A 20,720-nucleotide genomic window follows, 5' to 3' on the forward strand; every position below is an offset into this window, starting at 1 on the left:
AGGGAAACATGTGGATTTTCTCCTTCAAAGTGCTAATAGCAAATCAGGACGCCGTGTTTCAAATAGCGAAACTGAGCAGGGGGTTGCAGGTTTAAACCCCTCTCTTCCACACCTGGCCCTTCGGCTAATTGGGGCTGCAGGAACCCAGACCGTTGACATTATACTCCACTGAAGCCCCTCCCTGAACTCTGACCTCCCCAGGCCGCACCCTCAAATCTCCAGAAATTTCCCAAGCTGGAGTTGGCAACCGTAGGGGTATCTGGAGCCAGGTACGGAGAGAAACAGAGAGGTAATTTCTACCCTTGGATTTCTCTTTTTTGAGAGAGAAATATGGAAAGGGAAACAGCCCAGGGATTTGAATGGGGAAGTAAAAAGCCCGGATTTGCAGAGTTTCTCGTCGTGTGACCCCGGCGCATCCCTGGATGTATCTGAGACAGGCGCGCTTCCTTCCGGCTTCTCTCCAAGAGCAAAGACTCTCTTCCACAGGTGGGAGAAACAATCTGCAGTGCACCTGGGTTTTGTGTGAACAAACGTTTGATGAGGCCAACAGATGGAGAGCAAGGGGGGGGGAGAGCCCCTTGCCTTGAAGATAATTTGTCAGCGTACCTCCCGGGTCCGGAGCACGGATGCTGAGTACCCTTGCTCTGTCGCCTTGGCAACGGCTTCCCCTCTCCTCCCCTTTTCTCTCTCTGGTGCCTGCAGTTGTCTTCCAGTCTTTTAGAGGGAACCTCAGACATTTCCAGCTGGGGAGGGGCAGAGTAACTTTGCGCCAGAGAGGAGCAAGAGAAAACTTTCCAATTGGGGTGGGGGGGGGGAGAAAAGTCTCTCTTTTGCAAGGCTGGTAATAGCTTTGCAAAAGGGGAAGGGATGGATTCCTGCACATTCATTCATTCATTCTCTCTCTCCCCCCCACCACTCCCCATGCCGTGCATTGAGCTCATCCCCCCAGGGAAAATGAGCGGTCGCTCCATATTCTTTCACATTTGCCTCTGGTTGACCTCAGTTCTCAGCTATGAGGCGTGGGGGAACTTGGAAGGGCTACCCGAGGATCTGCAGAGGAGGCCGGCATTTCCAAACCTTGTCCCGAGTTTGGTTTTCTCTGGCTGCCCATTAGATTTACCAGGTACCTTTTCACCACCGGTAGGAGGTTTTTGGGGCAGAGCCTGAGGAAGGCATGGTCTGGAGAGGGGAGGGACTTCAATGCCATAGAATCCAATTTCCAAACTGGCCATTTTCTGCAGGTGAACTGATCTCTATCGGCTGGAGATCAGTTGTAATAGTGGGAGATCTCCAGCTAGTACCTGGAGGTTGGCAACCCTACTGCCTATCCATAGGGTTGTCAAACTCCAGGTGGTGGCGGGAGATCTCCTGCTATTACAGCTGATCTCCAGGAAACAGAAGTCAGCCCCCCTGGAGATAATGGCCACTCTGGAAATTGGACTCTATGGCATTGAAGCCCCTCCCCTCTCCAGACCTTGCCTTCCTCAGACTCCGCCCCAAAAATCTCCAGGTATTTCCCAACCTGGAACTGGGAACCCTAGTTGCCAACCTCCAGATGGTGGGGAAAAAATGTGCATCCAGCAGGGTTGCCAACCTCCAGGTACTAATTACAAGCTTGCTTGGATTGCAATATATAGTTAGTCAACAAAGAGCAATCACTATGGCTATTTAAACAAAAACCAATGATAACAATGTATTATTAGCACAATTTCTTATTAGTCTTTTGTTTCTTCACAAAGGCATATAAATTCAACGTATCCAACAAGTTTCGGATTTCAAAACAACAATATCAAGACAGGCTTCCGGTAACTGTCCTGTTTCATATAAACTTTCATCAGTTGGTTACCAATTGAAAGTTTATATGAAAGTTTATATGAAACAGGACGGTTACCGGAAGCCTGTCTTGATATTGTTGTTTTGACATCTGAATTTTGTTGGATACGCTGAATTTAGATGTCTTTGTGAAGAAACAAAAGACTAATAAGAAATTGTGCTAATAATACATTGTTATCATTGGTTTTTGTTTAAATAGCCATAGTGATTGCTCTTTGTTGACTAACCTCCAGGTACTAGCTGGAGATCTGTTCTTACAAATGATCTCCGGCCGATAGAGGTCAGTTCACCTGCAGAAAATGGCCTCTTTGGCCATTGGACTCTATGGCATTGAAGTCCCTTCCCCTCCCCAAACCCCACCCTCCTCAGGCTCCGCACCCAAAAACCTCCTGCCGGTGGCGAAGAGGGACCTGGCAACCCCAGCATCCAGAGAGCAGCAAATCCAAGGCAAAACCTCCCACGCAACAATGGCCTATGGCCTTTTGCCCAGCTGAGGTCCCGTTCCTCTCCAAACTCTGCCCTTCCCAAGATCTGCCCCCAAATCTCCCAAACTGGAATAGGCAACCCTCGGCCCTGCCTGCGTAGGCTGTCGCCAGCTCTCTGCCTTTTGCTCTTCTCCTCTCTGGATCCACCGCAGCTGAGAACCGGGTTTGATTCCCCACTCAACCACCTGAGCGGCGGAGGCTAACCTGGTGAGCCGGGTTGGTTTCCCCACTCCTCCACATGAAGCCAGCTGGGTGACCTTGGGCTAGTCACAGCTCTCTCAGCCCCACCAACCTCACAGGGTGTCTGTTGAGGGGAAGGGAAGGTGATTGTAAGCCGGTTTGATTCTGCCTTAAGTGGTAGAGAAAGTCGGCATAGAAAAACCAACTCTTCTTCTTCTTCCTCTTCCTCTTCTTCTTCCCCCCGCTCCATGCCTGGGAGCCCCAGTGTTTGGCTGGGGCGGGGGGGGGGGTTGGCCTCCAAAACAGCTGCTGCAGACTCCTCCGAGGCAAGGTCCCCCAACGTTTCGAGGGGGGCGAGGGATGGATTGCCAGCTCCCCCTCCTACCCCTTTCTCGGGCCTGCAGCCGCAGTCCCCAGCGTCTGTGGTTCCTGCCAAGTTGGTTACGCAGAAACAATGGAATCAGCTGTCAGCAATGCAAAGGAGAGGCTGGGGGGGGGGCTGCTCCAGCTGTGAGCAGATGTTTGGTGTCCGCTCCCTACGGCACAGCTAGGAACCACGGCTCGCGTTGTAACTCTTGGTTGGGTGGGACGGGTCCCTGGATCCTGGTTCCCCCCCCTCCCCCAGCCCCCCAAATCTCGTTGCCTGTCCTGCTTCGGCCTTCCAGACATCACGCATCAGATCATGGGGGTGGGGTGTGGGGTGGAAAGCCGACCACCTCCAGGGTGGAGGATGACAGCGGCATAGAACAGCTGCTCTGTTTATTTTTGGGAGGGGAGAAGAGGAGAAAAGGAACTATTCTGTGACCTTAGGCAGATCGTAAGAGGGAGGGCAGGAAGGTTTGCATCCGTGTTTGGCTCTCGTGGCCCTTTCTTGCATGCCCAGGGTTGTGCCGGTTGCCACTTTGGGGTCAGGAAGCCGTTTTCCTCCAGGCCAGATTGGCTCAGGGATCCTGGAGGGTCGTTTATTTTGGGCCATCTTCTGGGTGTGGAGTATAGGGTCATTGGGGATGTGTGTGTGTGGGGGAAGTAGTTGTGAATTTCCTGCATTGTACCGAGGGCTGGACTAGATGACCCTGGTGGTCCCTTCAAACGCGATGGCCATTTATTCATGGAAGGTTTTGCATTGGATTTGCCACTCTATAGATGCAAATTTTCCCCATCTAAATTCTCAAAACTCTGCATGGCGGCTTATTGTTGAGTTTTGAGAATATGGATGGGGGGAAAGTGCATCTAAAGAGTGGCAAATCCAATGCAAAACCTTCCATGAATAAATGGCCGATGATACTGTGATTCTGTGAACTGACAAGTACGGTGGGACGCATGCAGGCGCACACCTATTAAAAACGTCTCAGTAACAGAAAGGGTGCTAGAAAGTGGGTTAAGAAGCAACTAATCTGGGTTAGGTGATCAGGAGGCGTCTGTGTCGATTTCCTGAGGGTGCGGTAGATCTCTTTTGGCTGGCCAGCCTGGCTAAAGCACTGGCTTCCTCCGTCCTTAGGGTTGCTTAGCCTCCAGGTGGTGGCTGGAGATCTCCTAGGATTACAACTCATCTGCAGGTGACAGAGATCAGTTCCCCTGGAGAAAACGGCTGCTTTGGAGGGCGGACTGTATGCCATTATACCCCACTGAGGTCCCGCCCTCCTCAGGCTCCCCCCACCCCAAATTTCCAGGAATTTCCCAACCCAGAGGTGGCAACCCTGTTCCTCCCCGACATGGCCCACTCCACAAGGGTCCCTTCTGCTGTCCTCCTTCAGATGAAAAAACAGGGTGTGTGTATGTGTGTTTTTTTGCATCCACTTAGAGAATCATTATCTTCCTTCTGCATCCTTTGGTGGCAAATGGGTGTGTGGGGGGGGTGTTGGGGGGTGTTGGGAGCAGCAGCTGTTTCCCTCCCCGCCCCTCTCCCCCATGCCACATTGCTCAAGCCTCATCCCCCTGGAAGAAGTCAGGATTCAGGAATGGGCACCGCAGCTGTCCCGGGCAGGGTGTGGGTGGGAGCAGAGAACAGTTTTGCTGGGAAGGAAGAAATGGCAGGAGTACTGCCTCCTCTCCAGGAAACAGGGTTGCCAACCTCCAGGTGGGGCTAGGGTTGCCAGGTCCCTCTTTGCAACCGGTGGGAGGTTTTGGGGGTGGAGTCTGAGGAAGGTGGGGTTTGGGGGAGGGGAGGGACTTCAATGCCATAGAGTCCAATGGCCAAAGCGGATATTGTCTCCAGGGGAACTGATCTCTATCAGCTGAAGATCAGTTGTAATAGCAGGAGATCTCCAGCCACCACCTGGAGGTTTAGAAAACCTATGCTGCAAATAGTGAAAGCTGTATGAGGAAGCAGCACGTGGCTCAAAACTGAAATATATGACTTCAAATACAAAAAAAGTTGTAAGCATGTATTATTAAAATTATTAAATGAAATACTAATAACAAAACCAAAAATACTCGTGGTAGCCTCGCAGGGCTGCGAGGCTACCATGAGTATTTTTGGTTTTGGTATTAGTATTGTTATTAGTATTTGATTTAATAATTTTAATAATACATGCTTACAACTTTTTTTGTATTTGAAGTTGTATATTTCAGTTTTGAGCCACGTGCTGCTTCCTCATACAGCCACCACCTGGAGGATGGCAGCCCTATTTGGGCTAGGGTTGCCAACATCCAGGTACGGTTATGCCTGGATTACCTTCAATTGTCCCAATAAAGCAATTCTGGAGAGGTTAGCAGAATAAACGATTCTTTTATTGGACCAATAAACTGAAGCGGATGCAAATTGCCCCTAATGAGGCACATAGAGAGCAAAGAAAGGCAACATCTTTTATAGACTTAGAATAGAGGGCAGGTATTAGGGTTACGTATAACATAAGGACCAATACACAACAGAATAGTATACAGGGTGATTAGCATACCCTATTAGCGTGGTCTTGAGGGGTTTTCATGGATGGCTACATGATCTGCTAATGAAGAAACGAAACTTAGCATTCTTATCTGACACGGCTGGTGTCTTAAATCACTTGCTTAGGCCTCATTAGGGCGGTTAGCCATACCAGGCTAGTGAAGATGAGCTCACTGGCACCTTATAGAAATGGCTGCCAGTTTATGCTAGCTACGTGATCACACACTGGTGAATCTGAACTAAAGATTAACACTTTACCCCTTGTACATGGGGCATTTGCCTTTACATATGTGTATATAAGCATATATCTGTGTCTGATGCTAGCCCTTATAGCTGAGCATAGCACCTTATAAGCGTGTGAGTGTACATGCATAGAAGAGAATATATATTTTCCTATAAATGAAGTTTATAGGATCCCGCGAACGATCCTGTCATTGCTGGAGGTCTTTACAAGCGACAGCAAGTTGCAGCAAACGGCTAGCCAGTTTTCCCCACTCCGGTTCATTCTCGCCTCCCAAAAAACACAACCCCTGCTGGTTTCTGCTGACTCATACTAGGAAAAGACTCCACGTACTGCAGGCCTTGCAGGATTTACTACTGCTTTTTTAAAGCTGGAACTTCCATTGACCCGCAGACGAGTTTTATTTTGCAATGTAAAGCGGGGGTAAGGGGGCATTCCCTGAGATCTGTAGGCATTTCGCGCTCCCCTAAATAGAGGACCCACTGGGGACTTAGCTATGGTGTAATTTTGGGGGGCCAAGAGGGGTGTAGTGGGTAAGAACGGTGGTTTGGAGCGGCGGAGTCAGATCTGGAGAACCGGGTTGGTTTCCCTACTCCTCCACATGAAGCCAGCTGGGTGACCTTGGGCTAGTCACAGCTCTCTCAGCCCCAAAAGGAGGAAGGACCTAGCGAGGAGACATGGCAGACAGAAATTGGAAAGCCCAGATGGTGTGGGCAATCGGGTGCCTGCAACCAAGTTGTCAGGGGAGGGGAGAGAGATGATACTAGGGTTGTCAGCTCTGGCTTGGGACATTCCCGGAGATTTGGGGGCAGAATCTGGGAAGGGCCTTTAACATCCTCTGAAGCTGCCAGTCCCGTCCGTCATCCCCCAGGAGAATTGATCATCTGGAAATTAGTTGCAATTCCAGGAGAGCTCCAGGCCCCACCTGGAGGATGGCAACCCCAAGCTATAGGCAGACCCGCCTTCTCTTTCTTTCAGCTCTATTTTAACCTACCGACAAGAACAAAGAGGAAAGGCCCTGCGGTACTTCAGTGGGAAGGCTGAGTTTGGCTTCCTCCAAGCTTCCTGGCGGGGCCCTCCCTTGGCCTCAGCACCCTGCGGGTGCCCCAAGCTACCCCAAGCTACCCACCTCTAGGGTAGGGTTGCCAAATTCCAGGTACTAGCTGGAGATCTCCTGCTATTACAACTGATCTCCAGCCGATAAAGATCAGTTCCCCTGGAGGAAATGGCCGCGTTGGCAACTGGACTCTACGGCATTGAAGTCCCTCCCCGCCTCAAACCCCGCCCTCCTCAGGCCCCACCCCCAAAAACCTACTGCCGGTGGTGAAGAGGGACCTGGCAACCTTACATGGGGAGAGGCAGTGGCTCAGTGGTAGAGCATCTGCTTGGCATGCAGAAGGTCCCAGGGTCAATCCCGGCATCTCTAGTTAAAGGGACCAGGCAAGTAGGTGATGTGAAAGACCTCAGCCTGAGACCCTGGAGAGCCATAGAGAAGGGCCGTGGCTCAGTGGCAGAGCATCTGCTTGGCATGCAGAAGGTCCCAGGTTCAATCCCCGGCATCTCTAGTTAAAGGGAGCAGGTAAGCAGGTGATGTGAAAGATCTTTCTCTGCCTGAGACCCTGGAGAGCTGCTGCCAGTCTAAGTAGACAATACTGACTTTGATGGACCAAGGGGAGTCTGATTCAGTAGAAGGCAACTTCATGTGTTCATGTGTACTCTAGGGCCTACACCTTGGTATTGGGGCCACCTCCTGCCTGCCCCAGATTGTACATCCTCAGCTGCTTGGCAAAGCCAGGATTGTCGGGAGGAGGAGGAGGAGGAAAGGCCGCGGGGCTGGCCCTGAGCACTTGGCCCGGGTGTGATTGTTTTCCTGAGCCAGTGTTTATGGAAAAGCTGAACCAGGAGCTCCGCGCATTGTTCCCGAGAGAGGCATGCAAGAGTGTCAGAGATTCCTAGGGCAGCTGGCAGGCAGTCAGAGGCTCCGGCATGGTGTTAGGGAAGACCAGGGGGAGGGATTTCCTTTTCATCTGCCCACCCCCACCAAACCCCCTCTGGACCTGACCGCTTCCTATGCTGCATAGCAACCCAGGACACAACAGAAATCTGTTCTCAGCCTGCTCTTGCTTAGGAACGGAAGAGGGGAACCCAGAGATCACGTGGACCAGCCCCTGCCTGGTGGGGAAGTCATGCATTTAGGAGTTCATTAAAATAAGGAAGATGTAGGAGGGACTGGGGAAGGGCCGTGGCTCAGTGGTAGAGCATCTGCTTGGCATGCAGATGGTCCCAGGTTCAAACCCCGGCATCTCCAGTTAAAGGGACCAGGTAAGTAGGTGATGTGAAAGACCTCAGCCTGAGACCCCGGAGAGCTGCTGCCGGTCTGAGTAGACAATACTGACTTTGATGGACCAAGGGTCTGATTCAGTAGAAGGCAGCTTCATGTGTTCATGTGATTGTGACTGGCAGAACCTCAGCTTGGCATGCAGAAGGTCCCAGGTTCAATTCTCAGCACCTCCAGTTAAGGGATCTCAGTTAGCAGATGACATGAAAGGCCTTAGCCTGAAACCCTGGAGGGCTGCTGCCAGTCTGAGTAGGCAATACCGAACTTGATGGACCAAAAGGCCTGATTCAATATAAGGCAGCTTCAATTAGAAAGGGGTCATGGCTTGGTGGTAGAGCTTCTGCTTGGCATGCAGAAGGTCCCAGGTTCAAGCCCCGGCTTCTCCAGTTGCCAGGACCAGGCAGTAGGTGATGTGAAAGATCTCTGCCGGAGACCCTGGAGAGCTGCTGCCAGTCTGAGTTGACAATACTGACCATGATGGACCAAGGGTCTGATTCAGTATCAGGCAGCTTCATGTATTCATGGTGTTCACATGTTGTAGCCATTCAGTAAGAAGCGTACCTGGGTGAACCTGTCCTGTACAATGTCTTAGCAAGTCATGAGTTATTGAGTGTGTTCAACATTGTAGTTCCACTGACCGCATTGGTCAGACCAGACCTGGAGTATTGTGTGCAGTTCTGGAGGCCTCACTTCCAAAAGCATGTAGACAGAATGGAGTGGGGGCAGAGGAGAGCGACGAGGAGGATCGGGGGCCTGGAGACCGAGCCCTACGAGGAAAGGCTGAGGACTCGGGAATGTTCAGTCTGGAGAAGAGGAGATTGAGGGGGGACAGGATTGCTCTCTTTAAGTATCTTAAATGCTGTCACTTAGAGGAAGGCAGGGAGCTGTTCCTGTTGGCAGCCGAAGATAGGACTCTCAAGAATGGGTTTAAATTGCGGGTGGAAAGGTACCAGCTGGATATTAGGATTTTTTTTTACGGTAAGAGTTGTTCAGCAGTGGAATCGGCTGCCTAGGGAGGTGGTGAGCTCCCCCTCACTGGCCGTCTTCAAGCAGAGGCTGGACAATCACTTGTCAGGGATGCTCTAGGCTGATCCTGCATTGAGCAGGGGGTTGGACTAGATGGCCTCTGTGGGTACTTCCAACTCTATGATTTTATGACTTGTGCTTTCAGACTTGCTGAAGAATCCACTTTCAATGCACTAAAGATCATTTGCCATTTCACACCGTAAAATCCAGTTGCATTGGAAGTGTTTTATTCAGCGTGTATGGAAGCTGGCAGGGGCGGAGGTGAAAAAGAAGTCTTCTTTCACTGGCTGGGCAAGAGGGAAAGGGTCTGAGCCCTCCTACTCCCCCACCCCCATCCAGCCCTTGCTGACCTGGCACCCGCCTCTCTCTCCCCTCTCAACAGACAGCAAGGCCATCGTGGACGGGAACCTGAAGCTCATCCTGGGCCTGATCTGGACGCTGATCCTGCACTACTCCATCTCCATGCCCATGTGGGAGGACGAAGACGAGGAGGATGCCAAGAAGCAGACCCCCAAGCAGCGGCTCCTTGGCTGGATCCAGAACAAGGTCCCTCAGCTGCCCATCACCAACTTCAACCGGGACTGGCAAGACGGCAAGGCCCTGGGTGCCTTGGTGGACAACTGCGCTCCAGGTGAGGGAGAGCGGGAGAGGAACGGGGCCACCACCAAACAGGACCCAGTCCTGAATGGGCTTCCGGTTGAGACATGGCTTCTTTTTAATCCCATTCCCTATATTCATTGTCATCATCATCATCCGCATCCTCATACTGCAAGCATTTATATTGTGCTTGGGAGTGTCCCAGATCAGACTCTGATCTGGAGAACCGGGATGGTTTCCCCCACTCCTCCACATGAAGCCAGCTGGGTGACCTTGGGCTAGTCACACTCTCTCAGCCTCACCTACCTCACAGGTTGTCTGTTATGGGGAGGGGAAGGTGATTGTAAGCTGGTTTGATTCTCCCTTAAGTGGTAGAGAAAGTCAGCATATAAAAACCAGCTCTGCTTCTTTGTAGCCCCCATTTTTATCCCTGTTTCACCACCATAAAACCAGGAGCTTTGCAGATAGCTGAAACATTCCCCTCGATTCCAAGCCTGGCCTTTGCAAACTCTTGCAGAGTGTGACTGTGGAATCATGGGATAGACACAGACCTGTCTCACGTCCCTGGCGTCTGAATGTGTCACAAGGACCTGGCAACCCTACTGGCCACTGTGTGAACAGACTGCTGGGCTTGATGGGCCTGGGTCTGATCCAGCAGGGCCTTATCTTACGTTCTTATGATCAGTGCAAGGGAGCAGAGGAAGGTGCTTTTGGGGAGCAGGCGTGAGAATGCATTTCAACAGGGGGGGAATGCAATTGACTAAAGAGTCTGAATCCAAAAAGCATATTTAATTTTAAAAAAGAATTTGGGTGCTGAGGACTTACATTTTGAACTTCTGCTAACAAATGCCAGGAGGGGAAGGTTTCCCATTCAGAATGGGTGATTTAAAAAAAAAATAATTCTCTTCCCATCACCATTTTTCAAGTTGCCCTTGAACTCGCAACTTTGTCCCCTGGTCCGTGCTGAAGGGGCACGGCCAGCTTTCTCTGGCTTCTCCTGGATGTACTTCTCCCCCCCCCCGCCTGCCCCAGTAAACATCTCTGTTACTTGAATTGTTGCCTGTTCCCAACACGGACTGTGCAGCCTAAACACTTCTCCATCTGATTTATGGCTGTGGAGAACCTGCCCTTGGCACGGGCAGATCGGGCCAAATTTGGACAAACCCAAAGGCTTGGAGTGGTGGGGTTTTGGGTGGGAGATCCAGGCTAAGATGGAGCTGATTTGTGGCTATGGGGCTTTGAAGGGGGAAGGAGGGGGCTGTGGCCCATTGGATTTGCATACGTCCTAGTTTTTGTGTGTGTCCATCCTTAGATTTAGTATCTCTCTCCTCTCCCCACCAAATGAGTGCAGAATTTCTTCTGCCTTGTACCAAACTTCTCTTCCATCCGCTGTTTTTATGGGCCATAAATCATGCTGCTGGATTTCCTCTCCCCTCCAAAGAGGTGAGCCATGTATCTAGTTGGCAGAGACGCTGCAGTACGTTCAGTTTGATCCTATGCACGTTTACTCAGCAGCAGCTCTCACATTAATCAATGGGGTTTACTCCCAGGGAAGTGTGCGTGGGATCGAAGCCTTTCATGGAGTCATAGAATCATATTTCCTCAAATGGCGTTGGGGGGGGGCTTGACTCCTTCCCTTAATCTCAGATCTGTGGAGGGGCTGCTGGTGTGGATGACCGAGGGAACTGCACTTTGCACATGCTCAGACAGGCACTCAGATTTCTGTGATTGTTTCGGAGGGTAGCCACGTTGGCCTGCGGGAGAAGAGCTGGATTTGAGTCCAGCAGCACCTTAGAGACAAAGAAGATTTTCGGCAGCCGTGTTGGCCTGCAGTGGAAGAGCTGGATTCGAGTTTAGTAACACCTTAGAGACCGACAAGATTTCCGGGGCGTGAGCTTTCAAGGGCCAATGCTCCCTTCATCAGATACTAGAGCGTTGAGTCTTGAATGCTCATACCTCCAAAAGCTTGTTGGTCTCTAAGATGCTCCTGGACTGGAATCTGGCTTTAGTTGACGCATTCTAGGGCGTTTAAAAACTGGATTTAAGTCCTAGTGACTGACTCCTGGGTGAAATTAATCCCTGGGGGGGAATAGGAGTGGGGGAGAGCCACTCATTCCAATGGCTCCTTTAACAACCCCTCTCCCCACAACCAATGTCCCCCCCCCCCACTCCTCCACACTGACAGATTGGGCCAGGGGCCAGCGTTCAAACAGTCAGGGAAGCTTTCCAAGCCGGCAGCTCGGAGGCTGCCGGCTTCAGCGGCTGGCCGAGTTTACCTTAGCAGAAGCCACGAAGAATCCTTATATGTCGAACGTTTCCCTGCACATCTTGCCCCCCCAGCTGCTAACCCCCCCCCCCACGCCTCGGTTCTTGGCCTCATTTCTCTCTTGCTCTGGGGGATTCCCTACGCCTGCGCATGTTTTTGAGCCCTGCGTCATGACATACACGCTCATGCCGCCAATTAATCGATCTCCGGCCTGATTTAATGCATGGTGCTGTCGGGGCAGAAGCCCTCTGGTTTCCCACGGAGGGTTGCCGACTCAGGGCTGGGGCGTGGAGGGAGATTTGGGGGTGGAGGGAACCTGAGGGTTGAGCGGCAAACTCAAAATGCTTATAAAGTAATATATTTATTAGGTGTTTGCAATAAAAGGGATTAAAACACTGGGCGTGGAATACAGGCTACGTATAAAACCACTAGTATAACAGTTACAAAAATAATCAACACTGTTGATAATGTACAAAATATTAATGCCCAAAAGACCATAAGCGTTTCGATCTCTTGGGCCTTCCTCGGTGGTCAAATTATACAAAGCACGATTATTCAAAAACACATCCGGAAATGCACATGATATAATAACTTGCAAAGTGCATTTCCGGATGTGTTTTTGAATAATCGTGTTTTGTATGGTCTTTTGGAGAATGGTACGTGTGCGCTGTAAAGTCGGATCCATTGTGTTCACACTGACTCTTCGCCTCAGTTCTGTTTTCTAGCTTTCCGACTGGTTCCAGATTTCTGCAACCCTAATCCTGTTGCATGGATCGAATATCCCATCCTGTCAGTTGTATTGACTCCCTATGTGTAACCCGCCTTGAGTCCAAGTGAACAAAATCAAATGAAATGTTAATATTGTTACCAGGGCCCATTGCAGGGAGCCGTAAGCTGCCAGTCGGGCATGCCGAGTGCCGTCCAGTTCTGCATCCCTCCGCCCCCCATCCGTCTCCCCTATATTTCCCTCCTCCTCCGGGAGGGCAGGAACTGGGCTGCCTTGGTCTATTCCAAGGGCCTCAGAAAGGCAGGCCCATTCCACCCAGGAGCAGGTGGTGGTCAGGGCCAGTTTGGGCCGCGGCCAGGTGTGGATTGGGAGGGATCGGCTGGCCGTGCCAGGGGTGGTCACAATGCCCCTATTGTCTCCAGGAGCCTGCCAAGGCTGCCCGTCTGACGCTGCCTTCTTCTTCTATCCTCTCCCTAGGCCTGTGCCCGGACTGGGAGACTTGGGACCCCAACCAGCCGGTGGAGAATGCCCGGGAAGCCATGCAGCAGGCGGATGACTGGCTGGGGGTGCCTCAGGTAGCCACTTTCCCCGAGGGGGGGGGGAAAGGCTTCCAAGGGAGGGGGCGGCAGGGGGGGGGAACGAAACACTGAGTGTCCTGGGCCATGCCCCCCACAACCATTAAGATTTCTACTGTTTTCCTGATAAAGCTTCTGCCTTCAACAGTTGTGTGACAGGCAGGAGTTCAATAGGGCGAGTGTTTTCATAGCATCTCAAGGCTGCAGGGAAGCTTTGCCTGTTGAACTTTTCGCCTGCCTAGTAGATTTACTACATTTCTATCCTGCCCTCCCTCCAAGGCACTCAGGGCAACATATGCGGCTCTCCCTTCTTGTGTTATCCTCACAACAACCCTGTGAGGTAGGTTAGGCGGAAAGAATACGACTGACCCAGCATCATGCAGGAAGCTTCATGGCAGAAGCTGAGATTTGAACCCAGGTCTTCCAGGTTCTCGCCTGACACTCTAACCACTACACACACTGGTCCCTGCAGCCAGTCAATGGACAGGAGCCCTGTTAGGAGAAAAGGCAGCTATTCCTCGGTGTAGTGGTTAGAGCATCTGACTAGGATCTGAGAGACTCCTGGGTTCAAATCCCTGTTCCGCTGTGAAGCTGGCTGGGTGACTGTGGACAGTCATACTTTGCCAGCCTTGCCTACCTCACAGGGTTGGTGTGAGTATAAAAGGAGGAGGAGAGAGCCATGTTCACTGTGTCGAGTTCCTTGGAGGCCGGTCAGGATACACTTATGCCAGACAGACCGAGGGTCCCCAACTTTTTTAACCCTGCGGGCACCTTTGAAATTCTGACACAGCGCGGTAGGCTCAGTCACAAAACGGCTCCCGCAACTTGCCCGCAGTCACACAGCGCAGATCCTCGCGCTGAGCCAGCGTGGTGTGGTGGTTAAGAGCGGTGGTTTGGAGTGGGGGACTCTGATCTGGAGGAGCGGGTTCGATTCCCCCACTCCTCCACATGAGCGGCGGAGGCTGATCCGGTGAACTGGATTTGTTTCCCCCACTCCTACACATGAAAGAGCCCCGTGGCGCAGAGCGGTAAGCTGCAGTACTGCAGTCCAAGCTCTGCTCGTGACCTGAGTTCGATCCCGACGGAAGTCGGTTTCAGGTAGCCGGCTCAAGGCTGACTCAGCCTCCCACCCTTCCGAGGTTGGTAAAATGAGCACCCAGCTTGTTGGGGGGTAAAAGGAAGATAACTGGGGAAGGCGATGGCAAACCACCCCGTAAACAAACGTCGGGATGTGACGTCACCCCATGGGTCAGGAATGACCCGGTGCTTGCACAGGGGACCTTTACCTTTAAACATGAAGCCAGCTGGGTGACCTTGGGCCAGTCACAGCTCTCTCAGCCCCACCTGCCTCACAGGGTATCTGTTGTGGAGAGGGAAGGCTATTGTAAGCCGGTTTGATTCTTCCTTAAGTGGTAGAGAAAGTCGGCATATAAAAGCCAACTCTTCTTCTAATCTGGAGAACTGGGTTTGTTTCCCCACTCCTACACGTGAAGCCAGCTGGGTGATCTTGGGCTAGTCACAGCTCTCTCAGCCCCACCTACCTCACAGGGTGTCTGTTTTGGGGAGGGGAAGGGAAGGCTATTGTAAGCCGGTTTGATTCTTCCTTAAGCAGCAGAGAAAGTCGGCATATAAGAACCAACTCCTCCTCCTCCTCCTCCTCCTCCTCTTCTTCTTCTTCTTCTTCTTCTTCTTCTTCTTCTTCTTCTTCTTCTTCTTCTTCTTCTTCTTCTTCTTCTTCTTCTTCTTCTTCTTCTTCTTCTTCTGTACACAGTCAATCAAACCTCCAGAGGCCAATCAGAAGCCTTGCTGGGCAAAAGCCCCACCTGGTCCTGCCCACTTCCTAAAAACACTTGGTGGGTAGCAGGAAAAGCGAGCACTGTGGCACCCACGGGCACCATGCTGGGGGCTCCTGAGATACTGGCATGTCTCTGGCACTAATCCCTTTCCCCTCGCCGCAGGTGATCGCCCCCGAAGAGATCGTGGACCCCAACGTGGATGAGCACTCCGTCATGACCTACCTGTCTCAGTTCCCCAAAGCCAAGCTGAAGCCCGGAGCCCCGCTGCGCTCGAAGCAGCTCAACCCCAAGAAAGCCAAAGCCTACGGCCCAGGTAGGTAGCCCCTGCGGAAGGAGGGAGATGGTAAGGGGGCCAGGAATAGGGCTGCCAACTCCAGCCTGCGAAATTCCTGGACATCTGGGGGCTTTGCCTGTGGAGGAGGGGAGATTTGGGGAGGGATTTCATCAAGTTTCTATGGTATGCCGAGGGTTGCCAGGTCCCTCTCCGCCACTGGCGGGAGGTTTTTGGGGCGGAGCCTGAGGAGGGCAGGGTTTGGGGAGGGGAGGGACTTCAATGCCATAGAGTCCAATTGCCAAAGCGTCCATTTTCTCCAGGTGAACTGATCTCTATCGGCTGGAGATCAGTTGTAATAGCAGGAGATCTCCAGGTAGTACCTGGAGGTTGGCAACCCTAGGCAGTTTCCTATGTTCAGTGCAGGATGGGTAAGAATTCTGCCCTCATTATGGTAATTGGGGGGGTCAGAAAGGCAGATGCCCACCGTCTCCTACGGCCTGTTAACCCTCTGGACTCTTCCCACAGGCATCGAGCCACACGGCAACACAGTGCTGAAGCCAGCCCATTTCACAGTAGAAACCATCGAGGCCGGCTTGGGAGAAGTGCTGGTCTATATCGAAGACCCAGAAGGACACACAGAGGAGGTACTGGGTTTGGGTGCTGACCCTCTCTGGCCTCCCTCCACCCCTTTTCCTTTGGCGAGTTAGCATGGTGTAGTGGTTAAGAACGGTGGTTTGGAGCAGTGGACTCTGATCTGGAGAACCGGGTTGGTTTCTCCACTCCTCCACCTGAAGCCAGCTGGGTGACTTTGGGCCAGTCACAATTCTCTTAGAGCTCTCTCAGCCCCACCTACCTCACAGGGTATCTGTTGTGGGGAGGGAAGGCTATTGTAAGCCGGTTTGATTCTTCCTTAAGTGGTAGAGGAAGTCAGCATATAAAAAACAACTATTCTTTTTCTAATCTGGAGAACCGGGTTTGTTTCCCCACTCCTACACACGAAGCCAGCTGGGTGACCTTGGGCTAGTCACAGCTCTCTGAGCCCCACCTACCGCACAGGGTGTCTGTTGTGGGGAGGGGAAGGGAAGGTGATTGAAAGCCGGTTTGAGTTTCCTTAAGCAGCAGAGAAAGTCAGCCTCCTCCTCCTCCTTTCTAAAACCCACGCATCTTTGAGGGTTGTGCCTTCTAGCAAATAGGGATTAGAGGCATACTGACCAACGGCAGCACCCCGACAGCTGTTCTGCCATGCGCAGACGGAGTGAGCTGTCTCTGCCCGGGATCTTTGCTGCTCGGTTCCAAGAGACTCACCTGTGTTGAAATGCAGGTCTTGAATGGGGAGGGGGGAACGCACAGTTTCCTGTGGATGGGCCCAAATGAGGGGGGGGCACGAGGGGGGTTGTAGAGGCAGGAGAGGGTTGGGAGGAAACGTTCGAGAGGGAGGGTGGTCTTGGGTTGGCTTGAGACAGTTTTGGAGCCCGAGGCGGAAAATCCCAGTGGCGACCCCTGCTCCCCAACGTGTGGCCCAGTCTGGTGGGAATTTCTCCAGAGTGGGACTCAGACAGATGGGGCATAATTCAGTGGGTCGTTCTCTGTGAGCCGCATCGAAATGAATTGGGGGGGTGCAGTTTGGTGCCATTCGGCACAGTTCGCACAGGAAAACGGCTCCTGAATTGTGCCCTACATGCTCAGCCCCCTCTCAACCTGCCCCCTAAGTTGTCTGCCTGGCTTTGCTTGTGGTAGGACTGCCAGCAAGGCAGGTGTCATGTGACATCCCCCCCCCAGTTTTCCCCCTGCCCCTTTGGTGATGTTTTTGAAGCTGCTTTTATTCAAGCGATGGCCAGCAACCCTCGGCAGGGATTCTCAGTCTTCTCTGGATGACGGTCTCCCCTTTTCCTCCCTCCCCAGGCGAAAGTGGTGGCTAACAATGACAAGAACCGGACGTATTCTGTCTCTTATGTGCCTAAGGTGGCAGGCCTCCATAAGGTGAGAGACCCCACCCCTTCCCACGCCAGCATCTCCGTCTGCAGGGCAGTCGATTCGGGTTCTGGCTGCCAGACAGATGAAATGAATGTGGGTAGAAAAGAGCCAGAGTCCAGTAGCACCTTAAAGCCCAACAAAATTTCTGGCAGGGTAGGAGCTTTCGTGAGCCACAGCTCACTTCTTCGGATACAGCTAGGATGTATCTGAAGAAGTGAGCTGTGGCTCACGAAAGCTCATCCCCTGCCAGAAATTTTGTTAGTCTATAAGGTTCTACTGGACTCTTGCTCTTTTCTACTGCTAGTGACAGACTTAACACGGCTACCCATCGAGTTAAACCAACGGTGCAGTTTGCATGGAGTGTACATGAATTAAACAATTAAGTAAATTATAAATAAGCAAAGAGCAGGGATCCTACCCTTACCTGGGTGGCCCAGATTAGCCTGATCTCCTCAGATCTTGGAAGATAAGCAGGGTCGGCCCTGTTCAGTATTTGGATGGGAGACCACCAAGGAATTCCAAGATCACTACCCAGAGGCAGGCAATGGCAAATCACCTCCATTTGTCTCTTGCCTCAAAAACCCTATGGGGTCACCATAAGTTGACGGCAACTTGGTGACATTTTCCACCACCAGGGATCCACCTGTTGAATTTCTGCCTGTCGTATGCTTGTTAAGACCACAGAGGTTCTGTCAGGAAGAAATATGGCATCATAAGAGCATCCATAGGTTTGCCCTATAAACACAGAATCCATTGTCTGGCAAGCGAATTTGGCATGTTAACAATCAAACCTTAGACTGAGCCAAATAAAACAACACCTGTCAAGTTTCTAGATCTCATGAGAGTGGAGATTAGTTGTTGAGATTCTCTCCGCCTGCATTTGGAAAAATTTGCCTGCCGTCAAGGTAAAGAGGAAGGCAATCTGTTATTTTCTTTTCTGAGCGAAGCGGGGTGGGATCAGAGTTAGTAAGCCCTGCCCTCGAGGTGCCCCTTCTGCCCTTCCGTTGCTTGTGTGCTGGTCCTGGCGGGGCTGCCCAAAGCTGCCCCGTTTCAGCCTTTCTTTCCTGGCACAGGTCACCGTGCTCTTTGCTGGGCAGAATATCGACAAGAGCCCCTTCGAGGTCAACGTGGGCATGGCGCTGGGCGATGCCAACAAGGTGACGGCCCGAGGCCCGGGCTTGGAACCCGTGGGCAACGTGGCCAACAAACCCACCTATTTTGACATCTACACGGCAGGTAAGTGGCACCTGGCAAAAAGAAGAGGGGCATGGTCATTGGTACTTTTGGGAGACAGGACTAGACAGTGGGTGAGAGCCAGATTTATGGAGAGCCTGCCAAATCAGACTAAAGGTGTGCATTAACTAGCATCTCCAGGTGCCTCCTGAACATGCCCTGCGAGCGGGCAACGTTCCCAGCAGCTAAAATTTGGAGGGACACTGCCTCTGAGCTTGGAAGTTCCATTGAGTTGTCAGAACCAATAGCCATTGATGGACCTCTGCAAATCTGTGTTAGCCTTTCAAAAAGCCATCTAAACCCTTGGGCATTTCCCACGTGTCGTGGCTACGCAAGAATTATGTGCCCCAGGATGTGGTGATGGCTGCCAACTTGGAAGGCTTTAAGAGGGGAGTGGACATGTTGATGGAGGAGAGGGGTATTCATGGCTACTAGTCCGAATGGATACTAGTCATGTACTAGTCCCACCATTGAAAGCATTGGCTGGGCTCCTCCATAGAGAAGCATAGCGAAGTTCGCAATAGAGAATCTGACCGTGGCCACTTCACTTTTTTTCTCTGTGGAGGATGGGGGTGACCCCTTCCAGACCCCATAAAACCAGACCCCTGGACCCAATCTTCACCAAACTTGGAGGTTCATGCAAGGAGAGTCCCTTGCAGCCACGCTGCAAATTTGGGGGCTCCACCTCAAAAAATGCCCCCCCAGGAGCTTTGCTGGGGAAAGCCAAACCTGAAAAACCGAATAATTACCTTTTTTTTCCAGGAATTTCCAATTCGGCTTTGGCTTTCTACCCAGGTTTTGGCATTTGGTAAACCCGAATCTGAAATTTACTGCAATGGTTTTTTTTCAGGTTTATTTTTGGGTTGGGTTTATCAGTATACACAAGCCTAGTGAACAGACTGCTGGACTTGATGGGCCTTGGCCTGATCCAGCAGGGCCTTTCTTACGATCTTATGTGCTGTGTGGAGCAGCGGCCCCTATCCTGTCACCCTGCTTAGCAAAGTTTGAAGCCTTGCTCCAGCCTGCATGGATAGATTCTGAGGCAGTTTGGTGCAAAAGCAGGAAAAGAAAGGCTTTGGAGCAGCTTATGGGGCAGAATCATCCGTCGAGAGTGGCATTAGGCACCCCACTGTCGCCTGTTGAAACATGGGATTATGAACGCAGTGGTATGTCAGATAGTGACTAGATTCCCCATCTTTGGTCAGTTCGGCAGGCCCCACTTGTTCGTGGACTGAAAGGGGGACCTACCTGGGGGAGGCGGGCCTGAGCATCCGCCGAGTCTCTGAATGAGTCTCTGCCCACCAGGTGCGGGGACTGGCGACGTGGGTGTAGTCATCGTAGACCCCCAGGGCCGCCGCGACACCGTGGAGGTGGTCTTGGAAGACAAAGGGGACAGCATCTTCCGGTGCACTTACCGGCCTGTTCTGGAGGGTCCCCATACCATCTACATCACATTCGCTGGAGCTCAGATCCCCAAAAGCCCGTTTACAGTCAACGTGGCGGAAGGTGAGTGCTTCCAACGGTCCCTGTTCCGGGGACCTCTTCCTCTTCCCCCTCCTTTCTCAGCTGTACCCTGCCTCTTGCCTGATTTTTTACCCACAAACTCTATTCTAATGATTTCCCTAACACTGCACACGCAGAAACCATTGGGGTGTAGTGGTTAAGGGGCTGGACTAGAAGAGGGGAACTCCCAGTTCAAATCCCTGCTCTGCCAAGGAAGTTCCCTGGGTGACCTTGGGCCAATCGCTCTTTTTCTCGGCCGAACCTACCTCGCAGGGCTGTTTTGAGGATAGAAAAAAAAGAAGGGGGAGAAATCTCTGATAGGAGACGGAAAAAAATGTGCAAAGCAACAGAGGTTACAAGGCGTTTATCTAGCAACTTGTGGTTACTCCAAATTTTACAAGATAGTAGTAACGACAAAGGTTGAAATAAATTGCAAAACATGTATTACAGTATACAAATAATGAGCAAAACCAAAAAACAAAAGTGTTGATAATATCACAGAACTACAACAAGTCCTATGAGGAAAGGTCAAAAGAGCTGGGTATGTTTAGCATGAACAGGAGGAGACTGATAGGGGATCTGATAACCATCTTCAATTACTTGAAGGGCTGTCATATAGAGGAGGGTGCCGAGTTGTTTTCTGTTGCCCCAGAAGGTCGGACCAGAACCAGTGGGTTGAAATTAAATCAAACTGGGGAAGGCACTGGCAAACCACCCCGTAAACGAAGTCTGCCTTGGAAACGTTGGAATGTGACGTCACCCCATGGGTCAGGAATGACCCGGTGCTT

At 51.7% G+C, this 20,720-nt stretch overlaps 1 protein-coding gene across 2 annotated transcripts in view; it reads left to right on the forward strand.

The window, feature by feature from the left end:
* FLNC (filamin C) overlaps positions 1-20,720 on the forward strand; it is a 98,033-nt gene that overhangs the window by 20,313 nt on the left and 57,000 nt on the right. For both annotated transcript variants that reach the window (XM_056847493.1, XM_056847494.1), the window contains exons 2-8: positions 9,370-9,618; positions 13,055-13,152; positions 15,111-15,261; positions 15,748-15,866; positions 17,125-17,202; positions 18,270-18,432; positions 19,735-19,935. In XM_056847493.1, coding sequence (XP_056703471.1) covers positions 9,370-9,618; positions 13,055-13,152; positions 15,111-15,261; positions 15,748-15,866; positions 17,125-17,202; positions 18,270-18,432; positions 19,735-19,935 — 1,059 coding nt within the window. The remainder of the gene's footprint in view (positions 1-9,369; positions 9,619-13,054; positions 13,153-15,110; positions 15,262-15,747; positions 15,867-17,124; positions 17,203-18,269; positions 18,433-19,734; positions 19,936-20,720) is intronic.

Source organism: Euleptes europaea, chromosome 3 (assembly GCF_029931775.1).
Source record: "Euleptes europaea isolate rEulEur1 chromosome 3, rEulEur1.hap1, whole genome shotgun sequence".
In the NCBI taxonomy this organism is placed as follows: domain Eukaryota; kingdom Metazoa; phylum Chordata; class Lepidosauria; order Squamata; family Sphaerodactylidae; genus Euleptes; species Euleptes europaea.